Source organism: Austrofundulus limnaeus, unplaced genomic scaffold, assembly GCF_001266775.1.
Source record: "Austrofundulus limnaeus strain Quisiro unplaced genomic scaffold, Austrofundulus_limnaeus-1.0 Scaffold163, whole genome shotgun sequence".
NCBI classification, from domain to species: Eukaryota; Metazoa; Chordata; class Actinopteri; order Cyprinodontiformes; family Rivulidae; genus Austrofundulus; species Austrofundulus limnaeus.
Window position 1 is genome coordinate 812,900 of NW_013952565.1, and position 16,136 is coordinate 829,035.

Consider the following 16,136-nt stretch of genomic DNA (forward strand, 5'->3'; position numbering starts at 1 on the left):
GTCACTCTTTCAGGGATGAAGATGTTCTCATCCTTGATAGAGAGGAACGTTGGTTTGAGAGGAGTAAAGGATGCCATCTTTGTGAAGAAAAACCAGCCACCATTAAACAGAGGTGGAGGCCTGTGTGTCCAGTTGTCCTCCTCCTGCAACGCTGTTATTGTAAGTATGACTCAGCCCACTGTGAGCAAAAGGTGTGAATCAGGGCCCCAACGATAACCAACACAAAGAGGGAATAAAAAACAAAACAAGGGGACTTTGAGCCCCGCCTGCATTCACTACATACACATAACACGACACCTAAGAACCACAGCATCCAAACCAATAAGTCAGGTGATGGGGCACATGACCCTCTATGAACAATAGAGCTAATCAAGCCTATTGTTAGACGATGGCCCTCTTTTGCATGTGACTAACCTGTTTGTCCATGTGGAGGCAATGCTTATAAGGCTGAGTTCACCTGAAACTCATCAGACTGAAGAAGTCTCTTGAAGGAGAGACGAAACATTTCACTAAAGAACCATCCAGAGGACCTACTTATTCTTTCTTTTTGACTGAAAGTAAAGCATTTCCACATTGCCTTTTGTTAAACCCAGACCTCAAAAAGTAATAATCCCTAAGTTTAGATGAATTTGTTTGTTTTATTTTTTGATGGAAAAGTGTGTGTGTACCTGCTGGAGGTGTTGTAACATTAAACGGCAGGCTCTCAACACAACCTTGTGTGTTACATCCTGTGATCCAGAAGCTGTAGTTTGTGTAAGGTTGTAGGTTGGTGACAGACAGCCAGGTGCCCGATGCTCTTCCTCCATCCAACACACCATCACCAGCTAATGAACCAAAACAAACAAACAAAAAAAAAAAACAAAACAGAGGCATTTACATCTGGTGAGGCAAAATCTGGCTATGTCTTGCTCTGGTTATTTTTTATGGGACACGTAGAAACAGCACAGACTGATGATTTAGTCATTAGAAACAACACAGATGACAAAAATGAGAAAAGGCAAACATGAGAGTTCATGAGACACAAATACAGGCAACATCCCCACTGTAAACGGATCCAATTTGTGTTTGTGAAAACATTATCACACAAGTACACACTCAAAGTTATCTTACAAACTGATACAAGTAGTTTCCATCAAATAAGCAGGAAGGTTTGTGGAACACTGTTTCCCTTCTCCATCAGCCCCTCTTTTATCCTTCCTCTTCTGTTAGAAACAAATCAAAGCATTGTTCATGTTTTGTGTATGTGAGACTGAAAAAAACTGTTAGTGAGTATGCACAACTTAAAGTGTGTGTGTGTGTGTGTGTGTGTGTGTGTGTGTGTGTGTGTGTGTGTGTGTGTATGTGTATGTGTATGTGNGCAAACGTGTGTGTGTGTGTATGTGTGTGTGTGTGTGTGTGTGTGTGTGTGTGTGTGTGTGTGTGTGTGTAGGCTCAACATTCTTCATAGTCTTGTTTTTCCATATCCACTTCTTTTGTTTTGTTGGTCATTCTCACACCATTTCTGTTTTTATATTACATACTGATTTTACATGCAGACACTTTAATACGTCTATGGAAATATAAGCTCCTCATCACCCCTTTTTATTTACTGCAGTTCTTTTATTATATAGTAGTTCCTGCTGTCCGTCTTTGTTCTTTAGCTTCCATGGTTTTGCTCTACGTTCCAAGATCATCTCCAATCTAAAGTCTCAGGCAACATCAAAATACCTCATCTTTTCCACACCAGTCCTGTTTGATTACCTCTTCTCTCACTTTCCCATTTCATGCCCGACTTTCAGTACAAGTTTGCTTTCTTGGTTGTGTGTGCGTATGAGTGTATATGAGTCCATTTCTACCCATATCCTTGCACCCTTCTCAATTTTGTGAAAGTTTTTTTTTTTATAGAAGAAAAAAAACACTTGGTGCTTTTGAAATTGGCAATACAATTATTGATCTCTCAGGAAAACAGCAGCAGGTTCTGTGTTTCAACATATCCACATATTTGGTTGGTACACAAACGAGGACCAGATGATTCGGGTGGTGATATTTGCAGCATAGAACTCAAAACTTTGTCCAAATAACAATTTACGCAAGTAAGCAGATTTAAGACCTAATAAAATAAAACTTTTTTCACACCAGTTCTAAAAATCAAGAATTCCCAACAGGGGCGGAGCCAGGGGGTGGCCATGGCCACCATAGACAAATCTTTGGCCACCCTATTGGCCACCCTGCTTTACACACCCCTTCCACAGTGAAACAACCTTTAGGGGTGTAACAATCCTCCTGAACAGTTGGTGGCAGTGTTTAACAGTTTGAAACATCACCAAGCTCTATCACTGAAGAAGAGTAATGACAAGGAAGTGATGGTTTTCTTTATATACAGAACCTATGCCTGTAATCTGACTTATGGTGCCAACTTTTGGACTTATGGTGACAAATGTTTGTTTTTTTGGTCACCATAACACACTGTCTTTTTATGTTATGAAGGCTGCATGATGCTCTGTGTTTGGTAATGAGTTGGGCTATCACTAAATCAGAAAAAGTGAAACACTTCTCTAAATTCACTAGGTAAAATTTATAATGTTAGTTTTAAACATGCAGTTGAGGGTCATCATTATTTGGCACAATGGCATGTGTTGCAATTAAAAATAAATCAATAAACAATATAAAAATAAAAAGCACCCCTAAAGTCATTGGATTTGATAAACTGTGTCACATTAATTAATCTTATCTCAGCTAAAGCAGTGAGTTTAAAAACAGGATGATGGAACTAGTTTAATGAAAAATCTGTCTCTGAAATAATTAAATCAAGTGTTAATTTAAGTAGGTAAAAGTATGTTTAACAACCTGGTAAAATACACCAGAACGCAGGAAATGGCATCTATTTCGTCCAAAATTTTCTGGGGGAGGACCCCCAGACCCCCCCCAACAGTGTGTCCCTCCACTTTTAAAATGGTTCTGATGCCCATGTTTATAAGGTACTCACTGCCTGTATAAAGACATAATGAAATGACAAAAACACAAATATCTGTGGTAAACTTTCAAGTAAAAAAAATCATGTAATTTTCCTGGCCACCCCTGAGAAAAATGTCTGGCTCCGCCACTGATTCCCAACAAACTGATAAAAAAAGGAAAATTAAAGTAACAATACTGAAAGATCAAACAATTTCATTTAAAAATTCAAGTAAACCTCTAAAATTAACAATATATTTAAAGATAAAATCTCATTCTAGTATTTTAAATGAAAGCGATGACAGGTGTAAGGGGGGCCCTGTTTCGTATGATAGGCAGGTTAGTATCTCATAAGGGAAAGAGTGTTAAATCTTTTGTGAAATACTTTGCAGAGTACTTTATAAAACAGTTTAAAGACTGTACACATTGTGACTAATTAACAACATTTAAGATAAAAATTTTTTTGTGGAATTCAAGTCACTTTGCAGCAGGATATCTGAAAATAAAAATGTAATACAATGGTAATATTATGAGGGGTTTCCAAACTGTCAAACTCCCCTGTGCTTCATTGTGAGAGACAGAGTGGATGCATGTGTCACCTTCGCTTCTGTAGTACAGTGTGTAGCTGAGGTTCCCGTTTGCTCTAGGAGGGGCTGTCCAGCGGGCTCGCACAGACCTAGAGCTCTGATTGGTCAGCTCCAGCAGCATAGGGCCTTCAGGGGCCATCTCTAATGTGTGCATCTCCACCTGATTTACATTTACATGAGACATTTGAAAAGAACAGATGTGGATTATAAGGACAGATAAAGCACAAACACTTTATTTTAATTCTAAATGACATAAACTGTTAAAGAACATCAAATGAAATCTGCCTTTATTCATTTTTTCTGCTGAATTTATTTTACATGTTTTTAATTCACAGCAATTTGCTTTTATTTTTATAACTATGCTCTTTTTACAGTTTTCTCTGCTGCTCTGTGCAAACCTTCCACCTCATCTCTCCCTACTCTTTGAGCATTTATTCAGTCCACATTATTTACATCTTTTATCCCTAAATTATTCATCGACACAAACTCCTCTATAATCCTCTTCCCACCATTTATTTATTGACCCTTTTTCTTCAGCTCATCCTTTCCCATCATGCTCCACTCCTTGTTTTCTGCACAGTCAGCTATTTTTCAGGGCGTTTAACAAAACACAATGTCCGTATCGGAAATATGCCCCAAAATCCGTACTGTCGTTAGAAACGTCGTTGAGAATGGAGTGGCATTTCCAACCAAATGTCACTGTCCCCACGCAGCCCTCGTTATTGAGTTGAGAGAATCGATCACCTTTATGACTCAAGTGACACACTTCACACACAGACATGCACCCACAGCACACATACCTAGTCTATCTGAGGAGACTCACATCTGCTTCTTGTCCTAGTTACAGCAACACTTTGGCCCCTAAATATCTGCTCTTTTCCCCTTTATTAGCTCATTCATTTCACCAAGTGAAGACAGATTATTCACTCAAAAGAGGATTTTATTTAAAGACAAAAACAAAAAAATATGTCACAGCTGATTCATAAAAAAAGAAAGTTTATCCTCTTAGATCAATAATACATACATTGCAATCACATACCAAGCAAAAAAAAAGGTTTTGCAATTTTAGGCACAAAGTAGGTTTAATAAGAACAGATTTACTGACCATTGGTCCTTTGCCACAGCCTCGTGCTGTACAGGCCTGCAGCCTGATTACATGTTCGCTCCATGGAGAAAGTCCCTCCACCACAAAAAACCTCTGGGAGGAACTGGAGTTTAAAATAAGGACTCCATCCAGCCAGAGGCCATAACTAGTTATTACACCTGCAGAAAGAGGACATGCAATTATGAAATGCAAGAAAAATAAATAAAAACAACTAATGAATGTTTTTAATTTAAATGTTTGATGACAGTGTATGCCTTAAAATTTTAAGTAATCTGTTTTTAGTGGGACTGCTTTTGTTTAAAGAGGTTTGAGTGTTTATTATTTTAAAATAAGTTTGTTGTACACATGTGACATGATTAGGGACGGGTACCGAATTTGATACTTTTTTATGCACAGACCGAATTCTGTCGGTACTACTGAGAACCTATTCACGTAACATCAAACGGTACCATGTTTCGGTACCTAAATGCATCATTGCGACTGTATTGGCATAAGAGTGATGAGTTTTCTATGCTTTTCCTGAACGGAGCATCGCACAAGAGCGTGATGACGTCAGCAGCCGCTGCTTCAGTAAACAGAGCTCGGTCTGAAGGTAGCATGAAAGTGAGCCTTGCAGCTACTGAACTCGAACAGACCGCCTCTGAATTATCTGGTGGGTTAATTATCTTGTGAACACGATGTTCGCTTGCTCAAAGTAAATAAAGTACCACCATTTTTTAAAATTTCACCCACCATTAAACAGAGACCGGCAGAGGAAAACAACAGAGAGGCTTCCTGACGGTCCGAACGCGTCTGACCTAAAGAGCACAAGCAGCCAACTTGAAGTGCTGGACACGTTTTAGATGCTCAAAACTTAGCTTGAATACCTTTTATTTATTTTAACTCCATTATTTGATTTAAACTTATTTACCTTCCATGGACCTCCATCACATAATTTTTCTAGCGGGGAAATGACATCAATAGAAACACGTGGAGCTGGATTTTAATTTGTGCAATAAGACAAAACAGTTTTGTTTTCAAGAGTTTTCACCTTAAAGAAATAAGTTACACAACTGATGTTACAATACAAAGAGTTGGATGTTGTCTTGATATTTGTTAATTTTATATATTGAGAAATATGTTTAAAAAATAAAAGGTAGAGGATATTGGTACCGAATTGATTCAAATGCCAAAGGTACCCATCCCTAGACATAATACAGTTAATTTATATGATATAATCATAAAGAATGGATAGAAATGGCTTTTTCTTTGTCAAAATTAATCAGCCCTATTTTATATTACAAAGAAACATGTGGATAACTGGACACTGAATTAGAATGAATCATTTTTACATGTTTTTAAGACACAACGAACATATTTGGCATCGTTTTTAGTCAAGGTCCATGGAGATGTTCCTGGTTGCATTGATTACCCGTGCTGTCTGACTGTGTCCAGACTGTGATAAGTGACAATCATAAAGTAAGCTTCACAGTGTTGCAGTGCACTCTGGTTCACTGTATTACAATGCAAATGAAAACTGACTTAGAGGCTCCGGGCCTGCCAGTCAGTGTGTCCTACAGATGAAAACAGCACTGAAATGACAATTGTAACCATAGGCGTTACAAGGATGAAGGCTCTGAGAAGGACAGCGGAACACGAACGAACATGCACACACACAAATGAGGGCGCAAAAAGGTGTGGACACACAAACACATTCAAAGATGCGCACATAGGAACACATATACAGTAAAAAAAAGGGCATTTAGATATAAACTCTCTCTTGCTCATAAACTTGTACTTCCTCACACATACACCAACACCAGCACAATAATTACATGACATTACACCCACCTGCTATAAAAAAAAGAAACAGTACAGTGCCAAATGTGCTTTTCCTTAATAAAAATGCATACAAGGGGCTCAAAAGATCAGTGCTAAGAACTAAGAGCATATTCTGCTTTAATCATGTGTGGGTTTTATTATTGCTCAATGCAGATGTACACACCTACCAGGAAAATGAAGACACAAAAACCCCACGGATGCAAGTTATCTGGGAAGCTCTTAATGTGTCCAATCACATGCGTGTGCTTGTGTGTGTGTGTGTGTGTGTGTGTGTGTGTGTGTGTGTGTGTGTGNGTGTGTGTGTGTGTGTGTGTGTGTGTGTGTGTGTGTATGAATAAGCCCATATCAGTATAGGCTGTAATAAAGACAGGTTGGGAAATGAAGCAGCGAATGCATAACAGGCTTATTTCCCCTCTTTGTCTGCGTGTTGCCCTGACTTAATCCCCGGGAGGATTATCCCCCACAAATCCCTGCGGAATTGGGGAGAAAGGAGGGGTGAGACAGAGGAAAAATAACACAGGATCTCCTTCTGTAACCCATCACCATCATCATCATTATTGTTGTCATTCATTTATTTAATAATAAAAAAAAGTTAATAAAAAACAAAAAGGACTGAGCAGTTCTGCCATTTTTTTAAATAAAAAAAATAAAGAATTTAAGCGTGAGATAATAAGGTGATTAATATTAAGTGTTTCCTTACATATTTCTGTCATCAGAGGAGAAAACCTTTCAGGAATTTATCCAGGCTAATAAGAGAACACATCACAGGGTTTATGAAGCAAAATGCACTTATGCGGCATTAAGCGTAAAACACACATGACTCACATCACACACATACGTTACACAACTACACATACACAACATGCATGACAGTAACATTTGATAATTTGTGGCACAGTGTTTTATGTTGAGAGTCTGTTTAATGGGCTGGGAAATCCTCTTATAGTTTTTAGAGCTTATTTAATTTGACTTAGTGGGATATGCTATATGCCTGCTAATATAGTCTTTTATATTTTATGGTGGTGTTTGGAGTCCGGTGTGTGGGAGATAATTTCACTTTTTAATAATTGCTGAAGTAAATAATTAAAATGAATTTTATTCTGACATGAACACTTTTATAAAACACTGTTTTTCTCTGTTTATACGTAATAAAAAAGTTTTGACATTTTATATTGTTTGAGGTGATTTATTTAGCCTGCACCTGTAAATGAGTAAAGGTGACATCATATGATGAAAAAAGGTAAAAGAGCTGGAAGTCATATATGTAGATGAAAAAAAACGTCCCTATCAAGTGAGTTAAATATTAAAAGAAAATATCTTCTTGGTTTTATTTCAATGTGAAATGATAAAAAGCAGTCTTTGGAATGAAGAGAAAGAAAGCTGTAGTACAGAAGTAGGAGTGTCTTTTATTAATAAAGAACACATTCTGCTCTTTCTCACAGAAATATTGTTAAAACTGGATTCCTACATTATTCTCTTCTTTTGACAATGCACAAGTTCCAAATATGAAACAATAAAAAGTTTATGTTTTGTACCAAGTAAAATGTCTTATAAACCTTTTGAGCCTTTGTAAGTTTTGGCAACTAAACGACACATATAAGAGCAGTAGTAAAAAGTCAGGCGACTTGGAGCAGTAACTGTGAAGGTATGCTCTTCCTGGCTGCAGTTCTCTCTTCAGTCAAAAGGGAGCACTTTTCATCCACTTAAAGGAGCTCGGTAAAGCTCAGTCGTCTCGCTCCCACTCTCTCTTAATCCTAATCTCAAACAATTTGATTTCTTAACCCTTTTCTGTACCTTTTTCTTTTATAAATTAATTTAATATTCTATTATTTGAAGTTCACTCTTGTTTCCTTATTTTTCTTTACCTATATTATTCTGTCCCACCTGGTTTTTCACCCGGCTACTTTTCTGTCCATCTTATTTAAATCTCTTCACTGCATATAAACAACAACAAAAAAAACTCCTTTAAAAAAAATTTACTATGTAAATGATCGGCAGCCGGAGTGTGTATTTATTGGCTCAAGTTTGATGTTGCCTGAATCATGCTGGTAAGAAATGTTTGTGTAATAGATGCTTCCTGTCGTTGTACAGTGTGTGTGTTGAATGCTCTCTCTTACCATTTGGAGTGTCAGGACAAGTCCAGCTGATGTTAAGTGCATGTGGGGACAAAGGGATGACCAGCGGTGCAGGAACGTTCTCTGGTGTGCTCTCCTCAGTCTGAACCTGGCTTGGGGGGCTTAACGTGCACCCACCTCCTGTGCATGCCTTCTCCACAGACACACACACACACACACACACGTTTAAATCCACACAAAAGAAAGGAAATAAAAAAAATGTATGATTCTTATCAAAGTTATTATATATACATAGATATTTTTAAAGGAAGGCATAAGGTCCTCACAGCCACTCTGATGGTGTAAGAAGTTCCAGGGGTCAGGTTGCGGAGCGTGAGTTCTTCCAAAACTTCTGAGCTGTTATAGGCTAGCACAGGTTCTGCACCATCATGTGACAGGAAGACGGAGTAGAACTCCAAAACGCCATTTATCTGAGAAGGACGTGACCACCTGGAAAGAACCGAGGCAACAGCAGAGATTGGAAACAAATTCAACCCGTGCACCACTTTGAAACTCTCTTTTGTGGGACCTTTTATGTGCATTTTTACAGAAAACATTTTTACTACTACTTACTTACTACTACTTTAGATTATAAAACATTTTTTGATGCAATCTGTATCAGAATACATTAGAATGGTCATTCGGCAAGCTCATGTTTCATATGGTTTTTGCTTTGTTCCACTTATTTTTTCTCTGTTATAATTTTATAGACTTCAATCATTTCTACTACAAACTTAAAACATACGACAGTGGAATATTTAAAATAGTAGTGTCTAATAAAACTATATAAACTCAAACATTTTACACTCAATGCAATCATTAATAATTATTAAAATATTGAGTGATAAAATGGCAACCCAATCCAAATACAAACTGTGTTCATTTAATCCATTGTTCATTTATTTTGCTCTTTAAATTAATAAACGGTCCTGGCTTTCTGTGTGGCCCGGCCTTCCAGATATGATGGAGAAAAGGAGGAACTTTTTAAAAAGTGATAAATTCCTTTCTTGGTTGCTCCTGTTAAATTACACTATTTGAATGACTGATGGGAGTCTTTTACCACACAATTAGCCCCTGTGGCAAACATGTCACATTTATTATAAAATTTACATGCTGCTGATTGGCAGTGTGATGCATGCCCACTTTTGAGAAACTGAAGCAAAGGGGAGTTGTAATAATCTATATCATAACTCACAGTGTGGCAAGAATTTCCACAAAGCCTTGGCTTTAAAAGTGCATTCAGAAAGCTGAGTGAAAGAGTCAGGTTTTCTGTCAGAAAGGTACAGTATATGTAAACCACACATTCATTATAAAACAGACGTGAATTCATGACAACTGCACTATTGCTTTCTTATGTTCTTTTGGTTGTATTTAACACAACTAAATCAGTGCTATCAAATAATCATAGAAAATGGTCTAACAGTGAATATACAAAGCTTTTTGCTAAACTTCAAACACAATCACAAAGTTTGGATTTGGATTTAATAGAAAAACACAGAAAGTTGTAAAGTTTGTCAGCATGTTGATATGATCTAAAAAAGTGGGGTTTAGCTTCACAAAAAGTGCTTTTTACACGTCACAATGACATTTGCAGCTAACCTGAAAAGCCAGCTATAGGTCTTTATTGTTTTTGGCCTGTTTGGTTTTCCAGAAGACTTCAACCGTGAAAACACGTGATGAATACTTATAATCACTCACATCAAAAACAGAAAAAAACAACCAGAGTGACTATCACTTCAGAACTCACCATTATCAGAAACAAGTTATTAGGGGAGGAAACTTTCACTATCTCATGATTTGATTCAGATTTTTTGGGACCACGATTCGATTTAAAATCAATTTTTCATTCAAAACTAATCATGTGAGCCCATTTGTCGTGTTCTTAAAGTGCTTCATCTTCATTTTGCAAACCTTGGATACAGTGAATCTCCTGTCAAACTCAGACTCAATCAGTAAAAAACAAAATGAGCCCAAATCTTTGCATTCAATGAAGACCGGATTAGTTGAATCTCTATTTCTTCCAGTTTTGTAGTTTCCTCTTTGTTGTGGTGCTTTCTGCACATGCATACGTTCCAGAACCAGCTGCGAGGTGATGCCAGGACATCCCATGTATACAAAATGAAGGCTGACAGCCATTGGATTTGCTTTATTTATTTATTTATAAAGATCAATTATGGAACATTTTAAATCTATTCTGAATCTTTGTAAATGAGAATAACGATTCTGATGTGAATCAATATTTTGGTACACCCTTACAACTTATCCATTTTTTTTTTTTACCCACTTCTCTTTTCAGGTACAGCTGGTGCAACCTCCAGAAGTCACTGTGTTTGTCAAAAACATTGTTGCTTTGTGCAGAGTCAGATATTCAACTTCTGAAAAGTTGAGTATTGGTTGGTTAAGTTTTCTTTTTTTAAGTGAAGAGAAAATAGAGACAGAGAGAAAAACATAGGGAGAAGTAATTAGAAAGACTGAAATAGCGATTAGAAGAATATTAAATATACACCAACAAAACACAGGACCACACACCCAACATCTGTCCGCTCACCTGAAAAATAAATGGATAAATACATGGAGGGCATATATAAAAATAAACACATACCCATACATATATAAAGATATACTGTACATACATACATGCCTACATTCATAAATATTGTCAGTATATACACACAGACATATGTACACACTCAGTGACCAGTCAGAACCCCCCGGATCAGAACACCTGTTTGTGAGCAGTTGTGAACATGTGTGTATATACAAGATTTCTCCAATGGAATATTTAATAATGACTGTGGAGGACCGAGACCCAACCCCCAAGACACGAGGCAGACATAGGGAAGACCAGAGCCCAAGGGCCCGAGAGGRATCCCGAGCACAGAGCCCCAGGGGGCACCCGCACGGGAAGATCTGCCCACCCACCCCCTAGATCAGACCATAGGGGAGAACCGGGAGAGTCCCCCCAGTGACCACACGTACAGCCCCCGGGGCCAGCAGCGACAAACTCATGGGCCCCACCGGCACCCGCCATACCAAAGCAGATCCAAGAAAGGGCACAGAGGTCCGGGCCCCGAGGGCGCACCCCCTCCAGGCCAAAGCCCGACAGGCCCAGAGGCCCCGAGCCCCAGCAGGCAGTCACCAGGCCAGGCCGGCACACACCCCAGCGCCCAGCCCCAGACCCAGGGAACCCCCAGCATGCCGGCGGTCAGCCACACACCCCACCGGGGGGCCGAGCAGCAGCGGGCCTCCAGATAAACCAGCAGGAGGGGCAGTCCAGACCGCAGCCTGACAAATAGGTTGGTTAAGTTTTCCATAAAGTGCCCCCAGGTTACTAGAGATGACTCAGTGAAACCCACTTTCAGTGTTTAAGCAACATATGGCTTTTCTGCATTTGTTTTTTTGTAAATCATCAACAAATGTAAAAAACTAATCATCAGTAAGTGAGTTAAGTAGGACTCAAAACTATTGTGAGCTATGAAAGATTGCTGAAATCTAATGTAGTTGTCCATATGTGAAGGACTTTTTGGGATATTCTATTCATTTATTAGAACATTATTCATACACCACATGGTTTAGGTGAAAAACATATGGTTACAATGTAAACAACAAATAATTAAAGTGGGGGAAATGAAATAAAACTCAATACATAAAATTCAGAAATGGAATAAAAATCTCAGCAACATAAATGTTCAGATTTTTCTCACAGTCAGAAGAACGCTATTGATCAGGTGTGATCCCTCAACCTCAGTCTATTACTAATGTGCTAACAAGGCAATACAAAGCCTTCCCACACCTGCTGAGTGCATTGTTCAAAAATCCCCTTAAAAGGCTAAAGAAATACTGCTTCACAGACAGGATCACTGAAAAATGCTGCACTGAATATTTTTCTTAAAGGTTGAGTTTTACACAAAATCTGTTATGTTATGTTATTCCTTTACCAAAAACATACCCAGAGCGTTGCTTTGACTCATTCTCACTCAAGTACACAACCAAATGCATTTAATGACAAAAAGTGGATTTTACATATGTCTCCTTTAATATCAACTCTATAAATGTGCATTAACTAATAATAATCTAAAAAAGGGTGCAGCAATCTGTTACTTTAATTCTACAAGTCTATATAAGGATGTGAGTGTTGCTGTCTCTAACCCTGCATCTGGCTGTGGTTAGGGCTCTGAAAGGGAAATTTACATAAGTACAACACAAATACCTGAGCATGTGTGAACATGTTTGTTTGTTTGTGTGCTTACTCCACAAATATAGTCCGAGAGTCCAGCAAAGTAAGAGTGGGTGCATGCAGGGGTCCAGGAGGAAGCTGAGAGGTCAGAGCTGTAACTTGTGAACTGTTGGTGCAACCCACTAAAGTGCAGGCACTCAGTGCCAGGAAGTGGGTGGAGTACACATCAAGACCTGCACCACAAACACACACATACACATTAAAAGTTAAACACTGCAGAAAACCAACCCCACTCAGAGCAACAATAACAGAACCTTGAAATAAATGACATTAATTGTAGATTCCTTGATGTCTCCAATACTCCTGCTCCACCCTGCTCTTTCCTCTCGTGCTGTTTCTCTTCCTCTGCACATCTTGTTTCAAAACTCTTCTCTATCCGCCTCACTGTTGCAATCTCACTCAGTTACACAATTTGTTCTTGCACATAGCATATAATTACTACGTCTATAATCCCTCCAATCATAGTGAACATCAGACACTCTGTATTAATATCCCAGCATGGATGATGTGTGCTCTCATCCCTTCATTAACTTACAAAGACACACACTCTTTTGAACAGTGTTCATTTAAAAATCAAAATAAGTTATAATCTACTCTGCCCATATAAAATGATGTATTGGATTACTCTCCAGTCAATGTGCTTGCAAATGAGCTTGTGTACATCTCCACTAACTATGTATTTGTGTATGCTGCTTTGAATAAGCCTTCCACTGCCTGTGTGTGTGTGTGTGTGTGTGTGTGTGTGTGTGTGTGTGTGTGTGTGTGTGTGTGTGTGTGTGTGTGTGTGTGTGTGTGTGTTCATTTTACAGCACTATAGTCTCAGTGGTGCGACATGTGTTTCATGCCTTCTTCAGGTCTCTTCAGTGAAAGCATTCAGTCCAAACTGTGTGTACGGATGTGCACTAATGTTTAGTTTTCTTTGTTTTTCTGCTGCTTCATTTTCATGTGTGTTTAGCTTTCTTTTTCAAAGTGCTATTCCCTTGGTAAGGACTGAGACACTCTTTTCTCTTTCAAATGCTAATCCTCCCAATTCATTTTTTTACACTTTCCCCCATTTCTTTTACACAGAAGCCCTGCCTCTCTTACACACACAAACACACACACTCTTCCCCCTCGTTACCAGTGATGTTGTGTTGTCTGTTTCTTCCTCTGTACGCCAGTTTGTTGTTGTGAAAAAGGAGGAACTCTGTAATAACTCCATTGGGCCTATCATAGGAACAAAAAAGTGAAATGAGGGCAATATTATATGAGCTACATATATTAATTTACACTAAACCAAGTGCAAAACTGAAGGCCTGCAGGCCAAATGTGGCCCACCACAGCATTTTATGTGGCCTTCATCAGCTTCAAAGATGTAGTATTGTCTTCAAATAAACACATGCTACTTTAAAACCAGCACTGACCCTAAACTACATCTCCCATTATGTTGATTGCATTGCAGTAGGATGGCATCCCACCATCAGGTGGAAGTGCACAAGGTGCAAAAGTAGCCAGCAGTCAGCAAAATATACAGTGTAAAATCTCCATTTTGCTGCATTTTTGCCAGCTATTTCAGTATTTAAAAGAGGATGTGTTAAAACAGTTCCTATGCACAAAATACCATGTAGAGCTCAGTTATTGTTTAATAGTCCTCAGCCATGTATTGTGACACTTCATGTTCAGTTGAAATTAAACAAAAAACATCAAAGTTAATTACAACTGGCCCTCTGAGGGAAATGCTCATGGGGCCCTCTGTGAAAATGAGTTTCATACCTCTGTACTAAACTACCACCTTTATATGATTAATGTTGAATTAGATTTGTAATATAAAGCAATAATTACATCACTTTTATTTGTTTGAAATTTTCAATAGGTAAGCAGGTCAGAGAAGATCATTTTGTGTGTTTTTTACACAACATTAAAAAAGCTCTAGGTCCAAAAGATTAGGTTTTTATTTACAAGTTATATGCAAACAATATCAGCAACAAACATCAACTTGAGGTTTATACATGAGAGAAAAGATGAGACAGTTGAGATTACCTTCCTGGTGGTTCCCAGGTTACAAACAGAGCTGTGGATGATGAAACTGCTGAAGGAGGAAAGACACCTCCTGGAGCTGAAATTGTAGAAAAAATGTACACAGCATATTGAACAACAAATATAGTGGTCAGCACAAGAAAATTAAAATTTTTAATACATTTTGGTGTATGTGATAAAACAGTGGTGGGCACAGTTCAGCTCATCTGCTAACCCACTAATAGCAGAACTGATAGTTTGCTAAGAAGTTTAATGTTTGCATTTATTTTACAATGCATTGACATAACTTCTGCTGTATGTTTTGATAAATTACCCTGCGACTGTTTCATTTCAGCGTCTTGTTACCAAGAACATATTTCAGTGTAATGTCTGTAGAAGTTCATGCAAGAAGCAAAGTGTTCACAAGCCAAAGTAACACAGCAACATCATCCTCAATCTGAGAACGTATGCAAATGCATCTGGAATCTCCTCTTTAATACAGACCAAGACCCGGTCCTAATTCTCACACTTCCACCCTTGTTTAATTCTAATATGCATTTCCACTAAAGGCTTCAAAGTGCGTAGTGTGTCCCTATTCTCCCAAGTGTTTGTCCAAATCTTCTGACTAACGATTTCAATTTTCAGTTTCTCCAGCATCCTTTACAGCAGGGACGTCATTCAGTCACTGACAGCATTTTCTGAGTTTGTTGCAAAATTAAAAAAAAATAAGTGAAACAAATATAAAAATCTTTGCTTTAATCTGGGGCATAAAAATATTTGTTTTTTAGTGTTGTTTCATAGGCTGTAACTTTTCACTTCCTGTTTTACCCTCCCCCGTCTGTCAGGTTTCAGTCAGCAGTTGTAGCTCCGCATCCTGGTAAATAAAACCATCCATTTCCTTAAATTTCACCTCTAAAAATGACATTTTTTTAAAATCTGTGATCTATCAAGCATTTTGAATTATGTTGATGCACGCTGTATCATTATACATTAGTGACCCATCACATCGAAACGAGGATTAAGTCCAAAAGTTGTATATGGAGAAATAGGCAAATATAGTGTTTTGACTAAAATGTTAACAAAAATGGCATTTTGTCAATATATAATGAATAAAAGCCTTATCAATGTATCAGTTGAATGAACTGTCTGAAATATAAACATTAAACAAAATTAGGAAGCACTATTTTGAGCAGTAGTAACAAAAAAACTGATTTTGAGGAAAAACGCCTTAAAATTTTAAGATTTTCCCTGTGAGCTAGCAAAGTTTTGTTTCTTTAAGCTGGAAAATCTCAATATTCAAATATAATTTGAGGTTTCCTCTTTATAAGGACATCAAAAATTCCTCA

At 38.0% G+C, this 16,136-nt stretch overlaps 1 protein-coding gene across 1 annotated transcript in view; it reads right to left on the reverse strand.

Moving 5' to 3' along the window:
* The window catches only part of ush2a (Usher syndrome 2A (autosomal recessive, mild)), a gene marked incomplete in the record, with an annotated part of 244,206 nt that overhangs the window by 136,537 nt on the left and 91,533 nt on the right, over window positions 1-16,136 (reverse strand). Inside the window, 8 exon segments of the mRNA XM_014017175.1 lie at window positions 669-824; window positions 3,531-3,678; window positions 4,624-4,781; window positions 8,562-8,709; window positions 8,846-9,008; window positions 12,809-12,968; window positions 13,916-14,001; window positions 14,815-14,890. Of these exon segments, the coding sequence (XP_013872629.1) occupies window positions 669-824; window positions 3,531-3,678; window positions 4,624-4,781; window positions 8,562-8,709; window positions 8,846-9,008; window positions 12,809-12,968; window positions 13,916-14,001; window positions 14,815-14,890 (1,095 nt within the window).